The following is a 23,509-nucleotide window of genomic DNA, read 5'->3' on the forward strand; positions in this document are numbered from 1 at the left end:
CAGAAATGTTCTTTCTCAGAAGATTCAAGAGGGTAATTTTGTTATATTTAAAGGCGGTAAAATCTGGTAATTATAGTGTGCTGTAATTGGACTCCATTTATTCATAGTAAAACCAGTCTAGCAGATTTACCTAACTGCTGGATATTTTTCATTGTTTTTTCTAGTTATAATATAAAATAATAATCTATCCGGTGTACCTACTAAGTTTAAAGAGAATGCTTTATGAGGTCTGATACATAAATGGGTGTACAAGAACCAGGTTCTGTGTTGGGACTGGGCATGTGTGAAATGGAGCATGGGAACCGAGTGGACAGCATGTGAATCTGAATGAGTGGACTGGGTACAGGTGTGTAAAAGGCAGTGCAGGAACAAGGGCACGAGTGATTGAAAGCATGGGTATCAGCACCCAGTATGTGAAAGAGAACAATGATATCAACACTCAGTAAGCCAGATGCCAAATCATCGGGGTTTTCAATTGTCGAACAGAAGAAGATTATCAAAGTTTTACTGTATTACAATAATTGGTATAAATCTTTTGACACAGATTTTTTTTACATTTTACAATCTAAAGAAATTCAACAAATACAAATTGGATGAATACCTTTATTAGCTCAAAGATAAATACAAATTTGTTTTTAAATTTAATGATAGTGATAGATCTTTTTTTAAATCAGAAATCTTTAATATACTGTGAAACATCTTTCATTAATATACTTGCTTTGTTATTTACACACTGCTAAGTTGACAGAAAACCCTTCAAGGATTACTGTTTATATTTATTTTGAACATATTAACTAAAAACTATCCAGTTTAACTAATATATGAAATATACTTAAATCATATAGTTAAATGTAAGGTTTATTAATTTATGCAACAAATTTATTTTAAAGTATTTGGTCATCCTTTATTTTAAATATTAATAGCACTATCAACAATTAACAGGTCATTGAAATAAAACCAAACAGATCCATTTAATGAATAAAACCTCTTTATAGAGTAAGAAATCATTTTGTATTGCTAAAGATTATAAATATCTTGTACCTTAAATATATTGCAAAATGTTAAAGCTTATATAGTAGTTAACTATCAGTTTCCAGTAAAGGGACAGCATCCTCTTTTTGCCACACACTGGATGGCATATAAAACATAACAACCCTATTAGCATGCTTTATTAAAGTGCTTCAGTCTTGTGAAAATAAGTTTTTCTTTTCCTAAACTGTTCATACTGTGATAAAAACACTTCAGTATGATAAAACATACACATTTATGCACTCTTACTCTGAGCTTTCACCAAGTACCTTTGTAGTTGTGGATGTTTCATCATTTATAATTAAATGGATACTGTCTCTTTAACTGCATTTTCATTTTATTAGCAGCATTTGGGTGTAGAGTTGTTCAGTGTGTTAATGTTGCTGTTGTCAACATTTTCCAGCTAACAAAAATTAATTTATACAATGTTCAGGCATCATACCAATGCTGTGATTGGTCAACACCACTGCTCCAACTGCATTCAATTTAAATATCAAAGACAGGTAGGGAAAATATGAATCAACCGTGATTTTTAAATATGTGTATTAAAACATTTATATAATTTATAGCGCATATTAAAATATTTTGAAAGGTTTACATGGGTGGCCTGATAGCCATGATAATATTCTTGAGCTTTAACTCAGCCAAATGTAAACATCATTGATGACTGATTATTCATCATATATCTGGACATAAAGATCAAAGAACAGCATTCGTCTATATGCCTGTTCATATTTTGAAATGTTCCCTCAGGAAAAATAATGAGAAATAAAAGTACAAATAAAAATGATGGACAGCTAAGTAAAATACCTGGACCTCTAGGGATTACGGAAATAGAGTTATATGGCACAAATCATGGTGGACTCAAATTTTCTGCCACCATCTTTGATTTCACAGTGCAAGTTTAGAGTTCTGAACATTGCCAGTGATAATACCACCTAACCACTATGCTGGAATGACAAGTAGTTTATTGCTCTGTTTCGCTACCCTTTTCCATTTCCTGATTCTGACTTTCGATATAGTCAATCAGGGAGATACATTTAACTTTGTACCTCTCTTGGAACTGTAACTTCACTCATTCTGGAGTTCATTTACTTTCCATCACACCATGATTGTGTACACTCGTAGTTACAGTGTGATCTACTGGTGCTTCTATTCTTGGTTGTTTCAATCTTCTGCCAGTTTTCCCACAGAAAACACTCTCAAATTCCTTGAAGATAAAGAATATTTACCACTTACTCCAGAAATAACTATTATGCATATGTTAAATTGCAAAAAATAATAACTGTTAATCTTTAATATACGTTGCATTTAGTCAACATTTAGTCTGAGATTGTACCAATTTTGTCATTTTGCACCAATTCTGCCTCAGCTTGAACATGGAAGAGTACCACACAGGAAGAAATCCTTCAGCCCACAACATCTGTGCTGACCATAATGTTGATTTAAACTGCACATCTGCCTGCACGTGGCCTACATCCCTCAATTCCCTGCCTGTTCATATGTCTGTCTAAATGCCTCTTAAATATTGCCATTACATCTGCTTTATCACCTGCTTTGGCAGCACTTTCCAACCCTATCACTCTGCGAAAAATGTACTTGCCTCGTTAACTTTGCTCCTCTCACCTTAATGCTGTGCTTTCAAGTATTTGACGTTCGCCCTGGGGAAAAGACTCCAACACTCCGGAAAAAAATAATCCAAGTTGTCCAACCTCTTCTTATAGCTAATACACCCCAATCTGGCTCGAAGGACGGAATTGGCCTACTCCTGCACCTATTGTTTATTGTTTAATCCAGGCCACCTTCCGATAAACAACTTCTGCACCCACTGCACAGCCTCACTGACCTTCCCGTAATGGGACGGCCAGAACTGCACACAATACTCCAAATGTGCCCTAACCAAATGTTTATAAAACTGCAACATAGCTTCTCTTATACTCAATTCCCGCTTCTGATTAAGGCAAGCGTGGCATATGCACACTTTACCACATTATCTGCGTGTGTTACCACTTTCAGGGAACTATGGACTTGCACCCAAAAATCCCCAAGGAGAGAATGCAAGGGGAAAATTACTGAAAAATAAAACTAAAGTTATGACCACATGGCTGCTTCATTGTGGAATCATTGATGATCTGTTTCAATAAACACATATCATTCAGTTGCTTAGCTGAGTAAAGAAAATGTCATTTTCATTCCTTATATTTAATGCTACTGACTAGTTTTGATTATACAAATTGATTGGAATATTTGAATAGTAAAAACATTAATTACAATCATGTAATTAATTTGTTCATGACGCACTAGGAAAAAGGTTTAAGAAGCATCTCAATGAACAACAATGCATGTGGTTTAATAAGGAATCTATTACTAATATTATGTTATAGCCATCTTTTTCTTATTAATAAAACATAACCAGGTTAATATCCTTGGTGGTCCTGTAGATAAAGTTACCCAGTGATGAGCCAAATCAGATTTCTTCAATGGCCTCAGTGCTTATGCTTATCGCTAAGGCTCAAGTATGATTAAGGATACTATGGTGTAGTAGTTTTGCAGTGCCCATGTAATTATATTCTACTGCCAATCAGACTTCAAGAAACCAATAAAGGATATTTAGGGGAAAAAGGCAGACCCTACCTTTTTTAGTGTATCACCATGTTTTTCCTGAATATACTTGAGAAAAGCAGTAGTCCATTGTAACGTTGTAGCCTTATCAGTCTCAGAATTGCAGAATGGAACAAGATAATTCAACTCGTCACAACATATACGGATCCTGCGCCTGCAAATAAATGCAAGTTTCAGTGAATCCCAACCATACATTTTTTTTTAAATGCCTATTCATCAGAACTTATTTGATGCACTTTAAGAGAATACTTCATCCCTCCTTTACTTACATTTAGATATAGTGGTTCAGACTGCAATTATTGAATGTGATAATCATACAACAGCCAATTTAAAAAAATAGGCAATTCCAATCAACAATCATTTATTTAGGAATGCAATTATAATGCATTCAACCTGTTCTCTTCATCAACAGAATCAATTATTTTCATTGTAATTCATTGCAGTTGCTAGTAAATTAAATAGCTCATCTTCTTCCGTTACGGCCTGTGAATAGAGGGCTTGTTGCCTGGAATAAGTTCAGTGTGACTAAGTTATATTTATCCAATTAAAATTATTTTGGCTTTTATTTTCTCAAACCTTTGATTAAAATAAATATGAGAGTAATATGGAGAAGAAATAGCTGAAGGGTTGAAAGAGTTAAATGGATTGGGCAATTGAGGTAACAAATTGCAAATTAATTTAAATACTGAGAAGTGCAAAGTACGACTAAAAAATGAAAGAAACTAAATTAGAACTAAAAAAAATTAAGAGCCAGTAATAGCAGACATGATTTTCAAATACAAAAACAGTGCTGCAGGCACATTGGGCACTCAAGATGTGTTCCTGTGTATGTCTACTAATTGAATCATCTCTAAAAGTGTTCATTATATGTATGGAGATGTCTTACTGATAATGCTACTTTTCTCAAGAGCAATAAATGAAGGCTTCACCGAGGATAAATATAACATTTATTTATTTACATACATACAATGAGACATAATACAATGACAAAAATGACCTCACAGACATATTAGAATCACAGAATGGAAAAAGTGGAAGAGGGTACCACTGGGCAGGTGGTGGGGATGAGATCTGCTGGGAGGAATGATCAGATTGTGACTCTCTTAGAGATCCAGCATTCACTGTTTTGTTTGCCCTTCTTAAAGTATTTCCTCTGTAGTAGGATATGCTTTCAACACATAATTTTCAATACAGAGGGGTTGTGCTCTTGGTCTGGCTCATTCTTAGAACTAATTGCTGATTAGAAATAGGAAAAGGTGGCAACTGTTATTCAAGCTCTCGTTTGCTTCCAGATTACAGGGAGATGCATTTCACAAAACCTCTTCAGTATTTTTAGATATTCTGTGTGGTCGGTATGGGGTTTCAGCACAAGATCTTCCCAAGCATTGCACCCTGCAGGGGTGTCTGATATTTTTGGTATTGGCATATTATATGCCGATAATGAAAACCTTTATTTTCCATGTTATCCAGGCAAATCATGCCACATGAGTACATCACGTAGAGTAAAGGTAAAATAAATAGTGTGTGGAATTATAGTGCTACAGCTACAGAGAAAGTACAGAAAACTGCATGGTAACGAGGTAGATTGGAACATTGGGAAATTCATTCCAAGCATATGAGGTCAGTTCAAGAGTGGATGCCAAGAAATAATTCCTCCCGATAAAATGCTTTCTGGAGTGCTTCTGTTGAAATTCGCTAGTTATGGGAAACATGTCAAATTTCCTTAGTCTTCTGAGGAAGCGGAGGTGTTGGTGTGCTTTCTCGGCCATAGCGTCAACGTAGTTTGACCAAAACAAACTCTTAATAATACTAGAAACTTTACACTCCTGATCATCTCAAGTTCAGCACCACTGATGATGACAGGGGCATGAGCTCCACCCCATTTCCTGAAGTCGGCGCCCAAGATCAAGATGGCTGCGCTCATTAAAATGGCTGAATCCACTTGGCCAACTAGTAAACATTTCATCTGATGAAGTGTAACATTTTCTTTGGGTATATTTGCTTTGCTTTTCCAGTAGTTTTCCCCTTAGCCAAGAGTGTTATATCAAATCAACAATGCTATGTGGGTGGAATTAAGTGAGGTTCTGGTTGAGAAACAAAATCTCCAGTTTCTGTATGAGATAATCCTTTCTTTAGATAAAGGTATATGTCTTCCTATGGTAGACACAAAATGCTGGATTAACTCAGTTGGACAGGCAGGATCTTTGGAGAGAAGGAATGGGTGATGTTTCGGGTCGAGACACTTCTTCACTGATCAACATATTTCTTCCTATGTTGTGAAGTAAAACATGTGTGCTAGTGACAACATACTTGTATCCCTTTATATTTTTTCCAAAGATTGGAGACTAAATATGAACCAAAGACCAAATAGATATTATTTAGGAAGACAAAATATGTAATGTCAAATACTTTATTCCCTGAATTAAAAAACACATTTACAAAACAGCTATCTGCCCTACCCCATTGAGGTTTCACCTGCGATCTCTCTCCATTCGGTTGTGTCTCTCTCTACGCTGGCAATTCAGTTCTTGTTGGTTCCCATGCGTGGGGCCAGGGGTGGTGGGATGTGTCGTTTGCCACTGCCCACCTTGGGCAATATTTGCATTTTGATTCTCTGTCATGTTAGTAAGGTCACTAAGAACTTTGTGTTCTGTTTCTACATTGGCTTGCCGTGTGCGACTACGACATCGTTTGTTCACTACTTGTTTACGTAGAGTTTCATCTGTGCAGAGAAACAATTATGAAACATTCTGTATCTTTCATTTATACGGTTTCTGCATACTACTCAGCAGTAAATTGCTAATGGTTTTAATCATAATTGAAAATACACGTTTGGATACTCAAATCTTTTCAATTGAAATAAAATTGCCCTGTTCCAATATTTTAAAAAATGTTACCAAATACTGGTGAAATTATACAACTTAGAACAGTACAGCACAGGATCAGGATCTCCGTCCACAACAACCATGATGCCAATCGAACTAATTTCACCTGCCTGCTCATGGTCGGTATTCCTCTATTCATTGCCTATTCAAGTATCTGTATAAATGGCTCTTAAATGTTACTACCATATCTGCTCTCACCACCTCCTATGCAATGCATTCCAACTCCGGTGTAATCTAAAGTCTTTGCATGTAAACTTTGAATTTTTCCCCTCTCACTGTAAACCTTTGCACTCTAGTATTTAACATTTCCACTCTGGAGAAAAGAGTGACCCTGTGTCCTATCTATGCCACTCAAGTTACCCATCAGCCTTTGATGCTTCAGAGAAATGTTTAGTTTACAGATATAGCATTAAAACAGCCGCTTCGCCCCACCAAGTTTATGCCATTTGCTGTATACTTTGCTTTTGCATTTGACTTCCCCAAATGCATTGCTACACATGTTTAGATTGAACTCATACTGCCATTTCTTCCCCCAACTTTCCATCTGATCTTAGTTTAGTTTAGAGATACAGCATGGGAAGAACGTACAAACTCTGTACACCCAGCGCCCGTAGTCGTGATCAAACTCAGGTCTCAGGTAGACAAGGTCTCCGGCCTGTAAGGCAGCAACTCTACCGCTGCGCCACCGTGCTGCCCACAAAACTATATCCTCTTGTATCCGTTAACAACCTTCCTCACAACCCCATTAATTTTTGTGTTGCCTGCAAACTTATAATTATGTTTATATATATTACAGTCCTAGCACTGACCGTTGCAGAACACCACCAGTCACGTATCTCTAACCTGAATAACAATCCTACTTGTCTAGGTCATTGCTTTTTTAGCCCTCCTTGTTTAAATTATTTCCTAATCTCTTTATATTCCCCAAGGCTCATGTCTGATTTAAGCTTTCCAAACCTTATATGTGCTTCCTTTTCCTTTTGATTAAATTTACAATATCTTCATCTTTCATCTTCAAAGAAACATGCTAGTCCTGAACTTTAACCAGCTTTAATACTCCCACATGTTAGATGGGCAATTACCCCGAACAACCACTCCCAATCTACTTTCACCAGTTCCTATCTAATATTGTTGCTATTAGTCCTGCCAATTTCGCACTTTCACCACAAGTCTTATTCTTTTGGTAACTAGCTTAAAAGTTATATAATTATGATTACAATTCCCAAAATTCTTCCCCACTGAAACACCGATCATCAATCCAGTCTCATTCAAGGTCCTTCTCTGGTTAGACTATCCACATATTGTTTCAGGAAAACAAGATTCAGATTTCCCCATTTTACCAAGTTTACAGAATAACTGAAATTAAAGGTTAAGTCTGACTGTATGATTGCCACTTGTTCATTTTAACGATGAAAAAACATTTATAAATTATTCTTAGGATTGCCAGATTTGTGAGTATAGATCCATTGTAAAAGTGGACGAATTTCTAAGTTTCCTGCACAACACGAGTGTAAAGTATTTTTGAGGTATTAACTATTTCTGCTGCAGTTGCAATATTAGAAGAAATAACCAGTTTCACACGAACAGTCAAATGTTATCAATTAAAGCCCACATGCTAGGATATAAGCTGAGCACCACATTAAAATAATTTCAGATCACTGCAAAACCTCCAAACTTAGCAGTTTGCTTTCCCGATAAAATTGCAAAATACAGATTGTGGAAACGTAAAGTCGAAAGCTACACATTTCTTTCCTATGAAGTGAAAAGCAAGATATCACTATTTAAAATATCATAAAAATTACAATACAGAAATTGCTCACTAAGCATGATCAGTTTCTATCGCTATATTAGCACTCATGGGAGCACTTAATTAGGCCAATCATTGATATTTAACCGTAGAATTAATGCCAAAACTATAATCCCATCTCCATAATGTTTACGAATTATTTCTTGAAGATTATAATTCCCCACCAGTGCACACAATCCCCCAGATTGACCCACACGTATCCATCTTCTTGTATGATACCAGAGAATGACAGTCATCATTTAATTTTGGATTCAATCAAAGCCATGACATTTCAAAAATAAATAAAAACAGAACTTGCTCAAAATACTCAGCAGCTCAGACAAAAACAGAACTTGCTCAAAATACTCAGCAGCTCAGACAGAATCTGCGAAAAGAGAAGCAGAATTGTAATGTATTCGTACATATTCATGTATATGTTAATGACTTGGTGCTCAACATAAGCAGGGAATGTTGGGTAATAAATCGCTCTCTCTCACGTGATCCAGACAACCGGCGTGTAAGTTCTTATTCATTCTGCCGTCCAGAATATAACAAAATTGGCCACGAGGATGGGATAGTTTGTAAACTCATCCTTTAAATACATGCAGTATTGTTTAACATTTGAAACAGTAAATACGGAGTTGTGTCGCAGTTGTTTGCGAGCTGGACACGATAGGCCGCAGATCCTTCTATGCAGGGGACTGTAGTTTAAAACAGCAGCTGTACAAATCGGCAAGAGTTTGTCAGGCTATCTCTATGTTGTGTCTACGTGGCAAGATGTCGTCCTTGGGATTGTATAACATTTTAGACCGCGTTTTTTTTGTCAAGTTCCTTAAGCTGAATAGCCTTTGTACAGCCAAGTTTTAGGTGAATTGTTACACCAGAACAGGCAGGAATTCGGGGTTTGTGAACAGACTTAAAAAAAAGAGAGAACGACACGATGGCAGCTTCCCTGGCTACATCGGAAACCTTGGCACTTTGGACAAGAGTAGAGAGCCGTTCAGCTCCTATATGGAGCGAGCAAATATGTTTTTCACGGCAAACAACATAGTGGAGATTAGTCGTGAAGGAGAGATAGTGACTGAAACAAATAAGGCCGTTTGCGAACGCATGAACGCGATTCTGCTCACAGAGATCGGTCCTGATGTGTACGGCACACTCGTGAACCTCCTTGCGCCCACAAAGGCAAAAGAAGTGCCATTCAATTACATTATGAAGAAGCTGGAGGAGCACTTCAACCCAAAGCCTCTGGAAATTGCAGATAGCTATAAATTCGGCACTGGAAACCAGAAGCAGAATAAGACAATCAATGAGTACATTGTTACCGTGAAAAAATTAACTTTGCACTGTAACTTTGGAACCTTTCTCGGACGTGGACAACATGACAGATTTGTTTGTGGTCTAGTGGATGAACGAATTTGGTCCAAACACATGAACACTCCAGATCTTACATTCGAGAAAGCATGCAAGATTGCTACCACAATGGAGATGGCATCAAAGAATGCTCGCGAGTTTCGTCCACCACAGACTGCAGTGGCCGTTTAGTCACAAGACAGTGCCTATGGCCAAACCAAGAGGCGCTAAACCAAAACCAAAGTGTGGTGGGGGGCCGAGTTCAGCCAGTTGTTATCGTTGCAACGGTAATCACTCATCCCAATTGTGTGAGTTAAAAATGGCCAAGTGCTATAACTGCCAGAGGAAAGGCCATATTGCCTCAGCATGTCGGGCCAAGCTTAAAACAGGAAACCAATAATCCGCGGGAATCAAGCGACAACACCAGAGAGGAGTTCACAACTTGGATGTTGGGTTGTACACCATTTATGCAACCAACACCGATAAATCTACAACCAACTAAGGCAAGGACTTTCGAACTAAACTATTGATAAATGAACAGTTAATCGATATGACCAGCTACAGAAGTAAACCAACCCTCCTTGGAAAGGATTGGCTGAGTAGAATAGAGTTGGACTGGAAGAACATTTTCAGCGTCAATTTGTCCAAATCACGTCTTGAAAACGTTATAAGCAAACATGCAACCATTTTTGCTGACAGTTACACGGGAATAACAGGGTACTCTGCACACATTCGACTTAAGCAAGATTTGAAACCTGTGTATTGTCGACCAAGACCTGTACCATATGCACTAAAGCAACAAGTGGGAGAAGAACTAGACTAGTTAGAGCGGTATGGAGTACTCGTAAAGACAGACCAGAGTAACTGGGCAACGCCAATTGGGGCTGTACCCAAGGCTGACAAAACTGTTCAACTATGTGATGACTACAAAGTCACAATCAACCAAGCCGTTGATGACTAACAATATCTGTTACCAACCTCGCAAGATCTGTACCCAGAACTTAGCAGAGCAAGAGTCTTCACTAAACTGGATTTTCTCACGCTTACGTCCAACTCAATGTCGACAAGGAAAGTCAGCAGTACTTGACTATCAACAAATAAAAGGGCTTGTATTCATATACAAAGCTGCCCTATGGTGTGAAATCCTCCACAAAAATTTTCCAGTCTGTCATGGACAAAATGTTACAAGGCATTCCGCACTGTGTGCAACCAGGATGACCTACTGATATTCACAGAGGGCATGGTAGAACATCTGGAAATCCTTGAGCAAGTTCTCACACGACTGAACTGCCACAATGTCAAGCTGCGATAAAGTAAATGTGCATTTGCGCAGTCAGAGGTGGTCTCCTTTGGACTCAAAGTAGATGCCAACGGACTTCACCATGTGAAGGCGAAAGTGGAAGCAATAGTGAATGCTCCAAAACCCAACAATGTGTCAGAGGTACGATCATTCGACTTAAGCAAGATGTGAAACCTGTGTATTGTCGACCAAGACCTGCAGGGCCGGCCTTAAGCCGATTGGACCGATTGCTTCCAATTGTGCCCCGCGCCTAAGGGGGCCCCACGCTAATTTTTCGTATTTCGTACAGAATTTGTGTTATTAAATACAGATTTTTTTTTTTTTAAACATTCGTCTTGTTATTTAAAACGAACATGGATAAAAACCACTGCACCGGCCATCAGACAAAAACGATTTGTTAACTACTACTGTTAGCACTTGTTAACAGCCAGTAGTTAACAAATAGTAATACAATGTGTCATCAATGCATCGATCCACATTCCTCAGTAAATGTAATTTGACATAACTGGCATAAAATATTAAGATGGGCGACTAAAAGCTGAGTCAAAGAGGTTTCAATGAGTTCTAAAGGAAGGGAGAGAGAATGGGTTCAGAAAGAATTCAAGATGTTTTGGCAATGAATTCACAGCCTCCAACAGTGGAGTATGAACATCAAGCATGTGCAAGATACCAGATTTGGAAGTGTACAGAGAATACACAGCATTGAGAAAGTTATAGACAGCTTGGTCTCTTGTTAACCCTGCATTACTATAGCTTAGACATTGAGTAAAATAGCTGATGAACCTTGCATGCCTGACAAGCCAGTCAAAGCGAAGGATTTACTACGGTGGTCGGTATAATGGCACCAACTATTGAAGCACCAGAGACTTGCTGCACAGAGCAACAGTCCACACTCACAACCATGACCTTTGGTAGCTTTGATTAGTGATCATTGTCTGTGTAAAAGCAGATGGCAGAGAGCATATTGTGCTAACATAGAGGGATGTTAAAGAGGAACAAGTCACAGTTGGGAAAAGGAAAAATAATTTGGAAAATGACTGTATTACACAAGTCAATGGAATTTATGGTACGTGTTATATTCCGGACGGCTGAATGAATAACAACTTACACGCAGGTTGCCTGGATCACAAGAGAGAGATTTATTACCCAACATTCCCTGCTTATATACAACACCAATGCATTAACATATACATGAATATGCATGAATATATTATACTGCTCTCCTTTTTTAAAGTATTAAATCTAAGTACTCAGTTACAATTTTGTTGTTGTGATACTTGATTTAAACCAGTATTTATGAAATTCTAAATGATAACATAATATATTTATTTTACATATTTACACATTTTCATTTTACTTATACAATGAGTTACTTAACTTACAAATCTAATCTGACTACTGGTTTATGGATCCTGCCTGATCGTCTAACAGTAACAGGTTTAGGTGTTGACTCAACTGTAGGCTTGTTTGGCTCTGTTTTAGTACCCTGACTGACCAGAGAAATCTGTTTTTTTGTCTCTACTAACTGAACTGTGTTTCAATCACAGAGGTCTCTTCCAACTCACTTTCAGATACAAACTCATAGATTAGGACTTCATGCTCAGTTTTTAGTTCATCTTTGGCTGGAATCATTTGATCAACATGCACACCTTTGATCCTATCTCCAACTTCCTGGCATAGTAAGCATGGTCAATTGCCAGAAGTTTTGTGTACTGGCCTGGTATTGCCAGTGACATTGAGTCACTGGTGAGCAAATGTAGCGTCAGCCAAAATTGCAGGAGTAAACCACCAAAAACACCACTGCAACCCTGGTCATGTCCAAGTAGACCTTTTCAGAGAGTTCATGTAGATTTTTGTGAAAAGGGTAATGATTACTTTCTGGTACTAGTAGATAGTCATTCCAAATGGATTGAGGTTAAGCCTATCGGGTCAAGTACTATGGTACGCTCAGTAGTAGATGAGTTGAGATTCATTTTTGCATGCCATGGTTTACCGGAAGAACTTGTTTCTGATAACGGGCCTCACTTTCGTTCAGAACAGTTCAAAGAGTTTATGCAGCGGAAAATAGTGGAAGCGTGTGGAACAAGAAGATACTTCGTAGAAGTTGGAGATAGGATCAAAAATGTTCATGTTGATCAAATGATTCCAGCCAAAGATGAGCCAAAAACTGAGCATGAAGTCCTAATCCCCGAGTTCATCTGAAAGTGAGTTGGAAGCGACCACTGTGATTGAAACACAAAGTTCAGTTAGTACAGACAAAGAAACTGATTCCTCTGGTCAAAGTCAGTGTACTAAAGCAGAGCCAAATAGCCTACAGTTGAGTCAACACCTAAACCTGTTACACCTGTTACTGTTAGACGATCAGGCAGGGTCCGTAAACCAGTAGTTAGATTAGGTTTGTAAGTTAAGTAACTCACTGTATAAGTAAAACAAAAATATGTAGATGTAAAATAATATATTATGTTTATCATTTAAGATTGCATAAATACTGGTTTAAATCAAGTATCACAACAACAAAATTGTAACTGAGTACTTAGATGTAATACTTTAAAAAAGGAGAGCAGTGTAATGTATTCATACATATTCATGTATATGTTAATGAGTTGGTGCTCAATATAAGCAGGGAATGTTGGGTAATAAATTGCTCTCTCTCGTGATCCAGGCAACCTGAGTGTAAGTTGTTATTCATTCTGCCGTCCGGAATATAACAAGAATGTATATCTCGTTGAAGACAATTCAGAAGTCATTTTCCATTTCTGATGAAGTCAGAAGATCTTTTCCATTTCTCTCCACAAATGTTGCATTTCTCCAGCATTTCTGTTTTCATTTCAGATTTCCAGCTTCCAGTTTTTTTATTTTCACATGTCAACAAGAATTGGTTCTTAATTGTTATTGCTCTGGAACCAAAGTGGTGTTTCCCCATCAAACATTGTATGACTTTGGCAATGTGTTTGGCAATCCATGTGTTTGACCTTCATAACTCCTGCATTTATCAGCAGAGCATTTTACAGAAAACTTCTGTTTTTGTGTTATATATTTACCATCAGTGCAATAAAAACATTGATAGACAAATCATATTCCCTTTCTTATCCTTGCCTTTTGGCTGAAGATTAGCATGGTTAGCTCTATTTAGTATACAATTACCTTCTTAAATTACTAAATTATATTCTTACCTTCTACCTTAATCCAGACTTGCTCAGGTAAAGATTTGTTTCTGTTGCAGTTACTCAATGCCTGCCTTGCTGATTGGAGTTCCTGCTGGAAACATAAAGAGAATGCTCTGGGCAGGGTAAGCTCCTGTGCGCTGGCAGATTCTAGCACATTTGCTTGGCTTCCTGTGCCCTATTAAACCAATTAAAGCGACCAGGTAAGTAACTCCAGGTTTAACCAAAACTCAGAAACGTATCACAACTAGATCTTATTCTGATCATAATACATGGGAGAAAAATTTCCCAAAATTTTAACACATTAATGGATTCCAAATGCATTAGACACGTGATTTACAAAGGGTGAATTCTTCAAGTGAGAATTTGGCAACACACAATACATTTAGAAAGGAATGTGGAGGAGAAAAATAGCAGAGAGAATCTGAAGACAGAATGGCAGTTAATTTAAAAGGGACTCAAAAATTACATTTGAAGAGGTTGGGAAGTTGGTTAACAGAAGGCAACGATGAAACTAAGAATGAGCAGTTTCAGCAATAGATATGCCAAGATAGAGGTAGAAGTTCGTAATACTATAGAAATAGGAGGCAATCTTTGTGACAGGAATGATAGGCCACACTACAGCCACAATCGTTCCGATATCATTATAGGAACTCCATGGGTCTGTATGTATTATTATAGTTCTGAATCTTCTCTATTTCTTACTTGGTTTAATGTTACTGTTTCTTTCTACCTCTACTTTTCTAATTTTTATACTTTATCTCCTTTTTCATTCTCAATCACCCTCTTCCTTTCAGTAGTAAATGTTGTGGATGTTAAGGAAGCAATTGCCAAAGATTGCAACAATATGTGTCTGGCAGTTCCCATCTTTTCACTTGTGGTGTCCCATCCTAAATGCATATTTTACCCATCCCTCAATCTGCCTCACATCTGAAGAGATCACATTTGAAATATTGTGTATAGTCTGGTCTACCGAAGGAAGAATATACTTGTGAAAGATGGAATGCATTAACAATTGATTGCTGTATCAGAATGTTTCTTACATGAGAAAAAATTTAGAAGACAGGTCCTAACTTTCCAGTTTTGAAGAATGAGATAATATCATTCAAGAGCACAATTTTTTTACTCGGCTTGGCAGGGTAGGAGCTGAGTTGATATTTCCTCGGCTGGGATGTCTAGAACTAGAGATCACAGTCTTAAAATAAAAGATTGGGTATTCAGGGCCAAATATTTGCAATTCTCCACCCAATAGAGGTTCTGACATGGAGTATATGCAAGACAAAGGCTGAAATAATTATATTGAGGAATTAAGAGATACATTGGTTATTGAAGGAAAGTAGCACTGAGGAAACACAAAAGTCAAGGATTTAGAGAGGGTTTAGAGCAGGAATAAAGGCATAATGGCCTCGCCTTTTTTGATTTCTTATGTACGTTGTGGCAGTGATTCCTATTTACTTTGCTTGTAATCACTTACCTGCTCGTTGGGGAAAAAAATATATTGTTCCTTACCTCCTCAGTTTACTTTTAGCTTTCAATTTGTTCGGAATCTAAAGAATTCTTAGGATGAGGCTTTTACCTTGCCAAATAGGTACAATTTTTGATATTTTAGCACGTCAAATAATTACAAACCTTCAATTTTCATTGAGATTCTAAATATGTATTAAATCAAAATGGATAAAGCATTGCTTTTAGTTCCTCAATCTCAAACTGCTCTCCGGTTTACAGAACATAGTTTGAAAGCTATAATAATTATATGAATAGCCTATCAATTATCATTCTTGCACATTGGATCCTCCTCTTTCTCTCTCCTATATTAAAAATTAACCAAATAGATCCCAAATATGCACATTTATTTCTCCAATTAATTGAGAAAATAGGAGCTCCAAGAAGCTTCATAAAAATGTTTCAGCAGTTTAACATTAAAAGGTACTGACACATCTTGGGAAACTGTGAGCGGGAGAACTGTGTGCACTCAGCCAGTAGAATCGCAGTTCAGGCAACATGTTAACAAGATATTTGGGGGGAAAAACTGAAGTGTTCAGGCAAAAACTTTAATAATGCACAACATAATAGATGAAAGTAATTGTGAAATATCAAATCTTATTTTATTTCCTCCTTTATTTTATGCATTGGAAATTAATTACCAATAAAATTGTTACCAATAAAAGATATTGATGATATTTATAAAAATGATACAATAAAACACCTTATGGTGGTGCGCCTGGCAAACAATATTTAGAGTAGGCAAATTAGTTGAATATTTGACATTTGCGCCACAGCTAAGAGATTAGAGCCCATTCTGGCTCAACTTAATTTGTTCATAACAAACATTATTATAAATAAGCAGGAAATTCTAGTGTTTAAAGCAGATTCCATTAAAATAATTATTGTTTTACATAGCTCCAAAATCCAGCATAGCAATGCACAATTTTAAATCTAATAAATTGTTAAATTGAGCCTACCTCTAATGAGAATTTTATCTCACCAATATAATTCAGCAATTTTTTTACCTGAGTTTGACCAGAGGTAGTACTGCCAGTTGGTGTACAAGTGTTTGGTGTGTATAAAGGGTAAGCAAATTGCAGAGCAGAAGTCCCAGTCTTGCTTTTGACTAAAGTAGTACATTTGTTTTGCTGTGGATGGAGAGGTATCCCCATCAACTCTGAAGGATGCCGGATCAAAGCAACCAAACTAGAGAAAATGAAGCGAAAATAGATAAATATATATATATATAAAGTACTGGGCTGCTTTACATTTTCCAAAATTCCGATCTCTAACTTCTTAACACGTCTCAAACCATTTTTTTTTTCCAGAACAATCCAAAAATGTGCTAATGTGAATATGAAGGTTATACAATGTATACAATATATTCGTGGAATATATTTTGTGACATTCAGCATTTGGTCAACAATTAAAACTGTGGATTAAATGTAAATATTTGCAGATTTTCAGGTACATAGATATTATGAAATTTCAAAGTATATATTCTTCTTCTGAGATAATTTATATTAGAACACATGGAGATAGAAACATTTTGTCCATGCCAACCAACAAGTATGCATGCTAATCTTATATTCTGGCTCCCTGTAGCATTTTATGCTACTGCATTTCAAGTATTATCTAAATAAATTTTGCAAGAATAGAGCAACCACCATCTTCTCCGGGAATGCATTCCAGATTTCAAAAATGGTCAGCTAAAAAAATTCATATCTTGTACATAGCATAAACCTATGCCATCCGGCTATAGATTCCTCTGCCAAGGAGAAAGATTTTCACCATCTATCAAAGTTGTGCAGCCCCTATGTTTGTATACTTATATCACATCACCTTTTAGTTTTCTCTACTCCAATAAAAAGATCCATTCTTGCTTCATAGTCTATCAAGTCCACAAATTGTACAAATACATTACATTCTGATAAGTGCATGCCTTAGCCAATAAAATGCTGCAAAGACTAAACATTAGTCGTGAGGACATGTTTTAAAATGTGAAAATTTATTATGGTTTCTCAAATGGAAGAAAATTATTAACGAAATTATTTATATGATTTATTGGTACAGAATGGCTTAATTTACCATGGTCCTACTTGCCAGTATTAGTACTAGGCCAATCAGGTGGTGTTGAAATTAATCTAATTTATGGTGGTTACTTGTCTGGAGTAAATGTTAAAATTAAATGCTACCCAATCAGATATGCATCCCAGTAAGAGAGTATTTGTTGTGGGTGTGTTTCATTGTATAATTCTTTACAGTTCTCTATTCAGTACATTGTATGTTGACGTTAAAAAAAACACACTTGTTAAAAGTAACTCCTGAATCCTGCAACTCCTGTCGTTCCTGGTTTTCATTTTGGACTGCATTAAATCTGTCTTCAAGACGTACTCTGGGTCCAGTTTTACATCTTGATTCTTGTCCCGCCATTGAGCTGTCCCCTGAAATCTTCTCCTTATCGGAAGTACCCACTGTCTCTCTATTTTTCAGCGTTAGTCCATTAGGTCGGGTGGTTTCTGCAGAAGAATTTTGGGAGAATTTCTCCAAATTTTGCAAATTATTAGTGCTGTTAATAGGTAGTGGAGGGTCATTCAAAAGCATCATTTTTAACTCTTGGAAATCAATGTGCCCTAAACACTGGTTGTTACCCACATAGTGAGATTCTGAAGTGGGGTTCGTAGTACTGGTAACAGGGTACAGATTCTGATTGGCAGAGTTGGCTGTTGAGTAGGGAACCTGGTTAGATGAGTTGGCTGTTGAAAATGCAGCCTGGTTGGTAGGATTGGCAGACTGGTACAATGTAGAATTCAGACGAGTCTCCAATTCACCTTCCCCCGACTGGGACTCCATATGCGAATATAGAATGTGCTGCAGCTGGGTGTATTCAACCTCGCTCATGTCCACGAGGCCAAGATCGGAGTTGGTGAAGTTCAATCCCGGCTCTGTGAAGGGGCACTCGGAGGTACAAGTGGTTGGGGTTGGCTCCGAGGACCTGGATTCATGAGATGGGGAACGGAGCGACTCTGGTGTGGCCTCAGAAGAAAGCATCATCCAGAAGAAGTAAATATAAAAGAACACCTTCCTCGCTTCTCCGACTTAAGATGGCAAAAAACGAGAGGCAGGGTGCAATTGGACAGCACCACCTTCACCCATCGATGCCCTCAAAAACTAACCAGACGCAGTGGAACAAAAACGCCTCAAAACTCACGTTATCCACTTCCCTTGTCTTTTAAACTTATGTAGAGAAACTAAATCTTTGCTATAATTAAAAAAGGATAGGTTTCCCTCTCCAAAAGCTCTGGTGAAGTCTCACACACAATCGCCGTGCAGCACGACCTGCAATTCACTGCACCCTTTGCTCAACCTTTTCAGGCACTTGGGATTCGTTTTTTAAAATTAATAAAACAAAATAAAACCGAATTCTTCAGAGAGTGGAGGGGGAGAGAGTGGTGAACACACGGAACAAAGACGGCGGGCGGGTAAACCCTCCCCTCCTGCCCAGGCCACAAGTTTTACGCCCAGAGCACCGCGAGCTGCCACAAACCCATGTACAGGCGCCCACCCTCTGGTCGCCACAACCGCGGGGATAGGGCGTGGAGAGGAAAATGCCTCCTTTTTATTGCCCCACCCACGCGCTACACACGGCCGCCGCCGCTCGGCCCGTCCGTCCGCCCGCCCGCTTGCTAGCTTGCCCACCCGCCCACAAGCCCCCAAGTCGCGAGCTGCCGATCAGCAGCGGCGCCGCCCTCCCAGCGCGTGCTCCGCCCCCTCCCCCTCCTTTCCTCCTCAGGCCGTTTGAAAAGGCGCCCAAGCAACCGTCAGCTGGCCCGCCTCACGCGCCGATCGGGCGTCACCGCCCATCCAATCAAACCCCGCCGATCACTGCGCACGCCCCCGGCCGTGGACGCGTCACGTGGTTCTGCCGTGCCCCCTCTTCACTCCTGTGCGCAAGCGCCTGTCGGGGCTGTTGTCCGCCTGAGGCGGTTTGTTCCGCTCAGCTGTCGTTTAAATGGGTTTCGTGTTAATACGCACTTATTTTTGAGGTAAACATAATCGTATATCGGGTGAGCAGTTAGAAAATTTGTGTTCGGTTTATTAATGTGCCAAGATGAACAAGGTTGCGATTGTACGCGGCGTCGCGCCCGATTTGCCTGGAATTTTTCGCGGCCCCCTTTAAAATCTGTGCCTATAGCCTCAAGTCGGTTTATTTGCGGCTGTGGCACAAGCTGTGAACTCAATGTGGCTTAAACAAGCAGGTTCTGAAGAAGGGTCTCGACCCGAAACGTCACCCATTCCTTCTCGCCAGAGATGCCGCCCGTCCCGCTGTTACTCCAGCATTTTGTGTCTAAGTAGGTTTTCTTGTCTTATTAGCGACAGCTTGCCTGTGACAATGAGGCGCTGACAGCGCCCCTTGACAACCCGCCTGTTATTGACAACAATTAGTCTGAGGAAGAATCCCGGCCCGAAACAACGTCTATCCATGTTCTTGTCGCTGAGTTACTCGAGCACTGTGTGTGTGTATGTGTGTTCCATGCCTCCCCATTATTGACAACCTGTTACCCTCAACCTCCTACGTTCCAGAGAAAACAATCGACATTTGACTATCTCCTTATAGCTAATGACCACTAATTCCAGACAGCACTCTGGTAAGTCTTTTCTGCACCCTCTCCGAAGCCCCCACATCCTTCTTATAATAATAATAAATTTTATTTGTGGGCGCCTTTCAAAAGTCTCAAGGACACCTTACAGAAATTAACAAGAGTAATAAAACATATAATCAGAATAAAATAAATAATAAAGACATCACCAATACACAAATTAAAGACAGAATTCGATCCAAAGACAAAAAATCAAAAACACAACGTGAAGAGAGAGCAGCGGCAGCTAAACCGCGCCAGCGTACACTCTCCCTTCCGACAGCCATCTTGGACACAAACTAAAATATTCACTCACACACAAAAATCATCCCCCCACAATGGTTACCACTGTGGGGGAAGGCGCAATGTCCAGTCCCCATCCCCAGTTCTCCCAAAGTCAGGCCTATTGAGGCCTCCGCTATTGCCTCTACGGAGGCCCGATGTTCCTGGCCGTTCTGGCCGGGTGCTATTGCCACGGCATCGGGAGAGTCCTCACCAGCGGCTGGGCCACCTGGAACAAAGCAACCAGAACTGCACACAAAACTCCAAATGCAGCCTAACTAAAGGTTTATAAAGTTGCAACGTGATTTCCTGACTCTTGTACTCAATGCCCTGACTAATGGAACTCACTGCCTGGAGACACAATGAACTCCAGATGCAGTTTAACTAAAAAAAAACACAAAATGCTGAAGTAATTCAAAAGGTCAGGTCATAGTATCCCTGGAGGACATGGATAGGTGATGTTTCGGGTTGAGAACCTTAGAGTCTGAAGGAGGATCTGAGTTATTTCGAAGCTTTTCATTTTTTTCACTGCCTGGAATCAACTCCACACCATCTTTTCAATGCATCTCTTGTGATGGGTGGTAACTGTGATCCCTAATCAGGCATTAGGGAAATTAGTTTGGAAAAGTAGCACAGCAGTAAAACATCAGTTAAGATCATACTGAATGGTACAGCAGGCATGAGATACCAAATGGTCTACTTTTGCTTTAGTTTTTTCATGTTTTACCAGTTATGTTGTTACAGGCAAGATGTCGTTGCAGACAGTTAACCTGCTTTCCTGCAAATATTTTCCATTGACCATGTATCCAATTCCCTTCTGAAAGCTTCAATTGATTTTGTTTCTACTGCATTTAGAGAATGTGACTTCAAGATCACTGTTTGTTTTGAGAATAAACCTTTGAGAATAACCACAAATAACTACATCTTTCCCAGATTATGACAGGATTCTGTTCATGAGAACTGTTGTAACCCAAACTATTTTGAAGTTGGAAATGCGGCTGCCCAGCAATATATTTAAATAAAAACATAGGCTAACCAAGGGAGATATGTAGTTAATGCAGGGCAACTTACTCAACCAAAGATATATAAAAAATGCTGACCAAAGATAGACAAAGAAAGTACCCCAGTGAGTCAGGCAACATCTCTGGAGAAAATGGATAGGTGGCATTTCATATTGGGACCCTTCTTCAGACTGAAGGCTCCTGACCTAAAATGTCACCTATCCATTTTAATTGTGCTACAATTACTCCAGCATTTGTGTCTATCTTTGATATAAACTTGCATTTGCAGTTCCTTTTTATTACAATTTACTAAACCATTCATATTTCCCTGCAAGGTTTAATATAAATGCTGCAAACTGAATTCAGACAAAGCCAAAGATGCCCGTGCCCTCACAGCAGTAGGCTAATCCAACCCCACTGGTATCCCAAGTTCTCATTCATATATAAAGGCTATCCACGTCAACCATTCGTAACTTGGTAAGCATCTCCATTTGTCAATCCAATTCAAGGGCAAGCTAAATAAGGCACTTCAATATGATAAATGATTACAGAAAATCCTGCAAGAATTTATCATTAATGCGACATTAAACAAATGGCACACCTACTCTCAGTTGAATGTAAAGCATGAAATATCTCCATAGCATTTTAAAGGGGGGGGGAAAAGTGCCAGAGAGGATTATATCTGTAGGTTAAGATGCCATTTATAACATGATGGTTTCTTTCCTCCATAAGTTATTAATGATCGTCATATTCTCTTACAACATAAAAGTAGACCATTCAGTCTATCTCTATTCACTAATTTTGTTGGAACATGGACTCTCATGTGTGTGTCAAATTCCTCCTGACTCTCCTACCACTCGGAGACCATTTCAGCTCTATGGCAGGAAGGCACAAACCACAGAAGCACTCAGGTCATTAAAGTTTGCAATTCATCATTACCTCATTGGGAAATGTGAGCAAACTGGAGCACCCATGAGGTCAGAGAAAAATTGCAAACTTCACATGTGTGGTGCTGGAGGTCACAACCAGAGTCACTGGAGGTGTGAATTAGTGGCACACCCTATTGCGCCACAATGATTTTAGGTCTGTTTTATTTACATATTTTCACCATTCCACCGAAACGAATCTCAATCATGTTACCATCTACAGTGCATTCAGAAAGTATTCAGACCCCTTCACTTTTTCCACATTTTGTTACGTTACAGCCTTATTCTAAAATGGATTATTTTTTCTTATCATCAATCTACACACAATACCCCATAATAAAAAATGCCAAAACAGGTGTTTAGAAATTTTTGCAAAGTAATTAAAAAGAAATAACTGATATATCACATTTACATAAGTATTCAGACCCTTTACTCAGTACTGTGTTGAGGCACCTTTGACAGCGATTACAGCCTCAAGTCTTCTTGGGTATGATACTACAAGCTTGGCACACCTGTATTTGGGTAATTTCTCCCATTCTTCTCTGCAGATCCTCTCAAGCTCTGCCAGGTTGGATGGGGAGTGTTGATGCACAGCTATTTTCAGGTCCCTCCAGAGATGTTCGATCGGGTTCAAGTCTGGGCACTGGCTGGGCCACTCAAGGACATTCACAGACTTGTCACGAAGCCACTCCTGCGTTGTCTTGGCTGTGTGCTTAGGGTCGTTGTCCTGTTGGAAGATGAAACTCCACCCCAGTCTGAGGTCCAGAACGCTCTGGAGCAAGTTTTCATAAAGGAACTCTGCACTTTGCTCCATTCATCTTAGGTATGGTATTGGCCAGGTGATGAGCGCTCCCTGGTTTCCTCCAGACGTTCAGGCCAAAGATTTCAATTTTAGTTTCATCAGAATCTTGTTTCTCATGCCTTTTGGCAAACTCCAAGCGGGCTGTCATGTGCCTTTTACTGAGGAGTGGCTTCCGTCTGGCCACTGTACCATAAAGGCCTGATTGGTGGAGTGCTGCAGATATAGTTGTCCTTC

General features: G+C 38.9%; 2 protein-coding genes across 7 annotated transcripts in view; one reads left to right on the top strand and one right to left on the bottom strand.

Moving 5' to 3' along the window:
* Window positions 1-589: 589 nt before the first annotated feature.
* On the bottom strand, window positions 590-19,286 carry tcfl5 (transcription factor like 5). The gene is made up of 6 exons (XM_033041693.1): window positions 17,933-19,286; window positions 16,650-16,830; window positions 14,149-14,317; window positions 6,127-6,373; window positions 3,664-3,805; window positions 590-2,239 (listed from the first exon to the last, which is right to left on the bottom strand). The coding sequence occupies exons 1-6, from the start codon at window positions 18,676-18,678 to the stop codon at window positions 2,117-2,119; spliced, it is 1,608 nt and encodes a 535-aa protein (XP_032897584.1). The 5' UTR covers window positions 18,679-19,286; the 3' UTR covers window positions 590-2,116.
* Window positions 19,287-19,548: 262 nt separating this feature from the next.
* Window positions 19,549-23,509, top strand: part of dido1 (death inducer-obliterator 1) — a 112,178-nt gene continuing 108,217 nt past the window's right edge. For 2 of the 6 annotated variants that reach the window (XM_033041694.1, XM_033041697.1), the window contains exons 1-2: window positions 19,573-19,691; window positions 21,883-22,024. The gene's annotated coding sequence lies outside the window, so the exon portion shown is untranslated. Of the gene's footprint in view, window positions 19,692-21,882; window positions 22,025-23,509 lie in introns of all 6 variants that reach the window. The other 4 variants (XM_033041695.1, XM_033041698.1, XM_033041696.1 and 1 more) reach the window with 4 other exon arrangements.

The sequence above is a fragment of the Amblyraja radiata genome, chromosome 23 (assembly GCF_010909765.2).
Source record: "Amblyraja radiata isolate CabotCenter1 chromosome 23, sAmbRad1.1.pri, whole genome shotgun sequence".
Classification (NCBI taxonomy): Eukaryota; Metazoa; Chordata; class Chondrichthyes; order Rajiformes; family Rajidae; genus Amblyraja; species Amblyraja radiata.

What these genes read in the sequence shown, in the direction of transcription:
- tcfl5 (XM_033041693.1), bottom strand. Translation starts at nt 18,678, where the DNA reads ATGATGCTTTCTTCTGAGGCCACACCAGAGTCGCTCCGTTCCCCATCT. An exon ending in TCAGGAGTTACTTTTAACAA is followed by an intron (nt 16,831 to 17,932) that starts GTGTGTTTTTTT and finishes CATTTTCTCTAG; the next exon opens with TTTGGTTGCTTTGATCCGGC. An exon ending in AGTCTGGATTAAGGTAGAAG is followed by an intron (nt 6,374 to 14,148) that starts GTAAGAATATAA and finishes TTCTCTGCACAG; the next exon opens with ATGAAACTCTACGTAAACAA.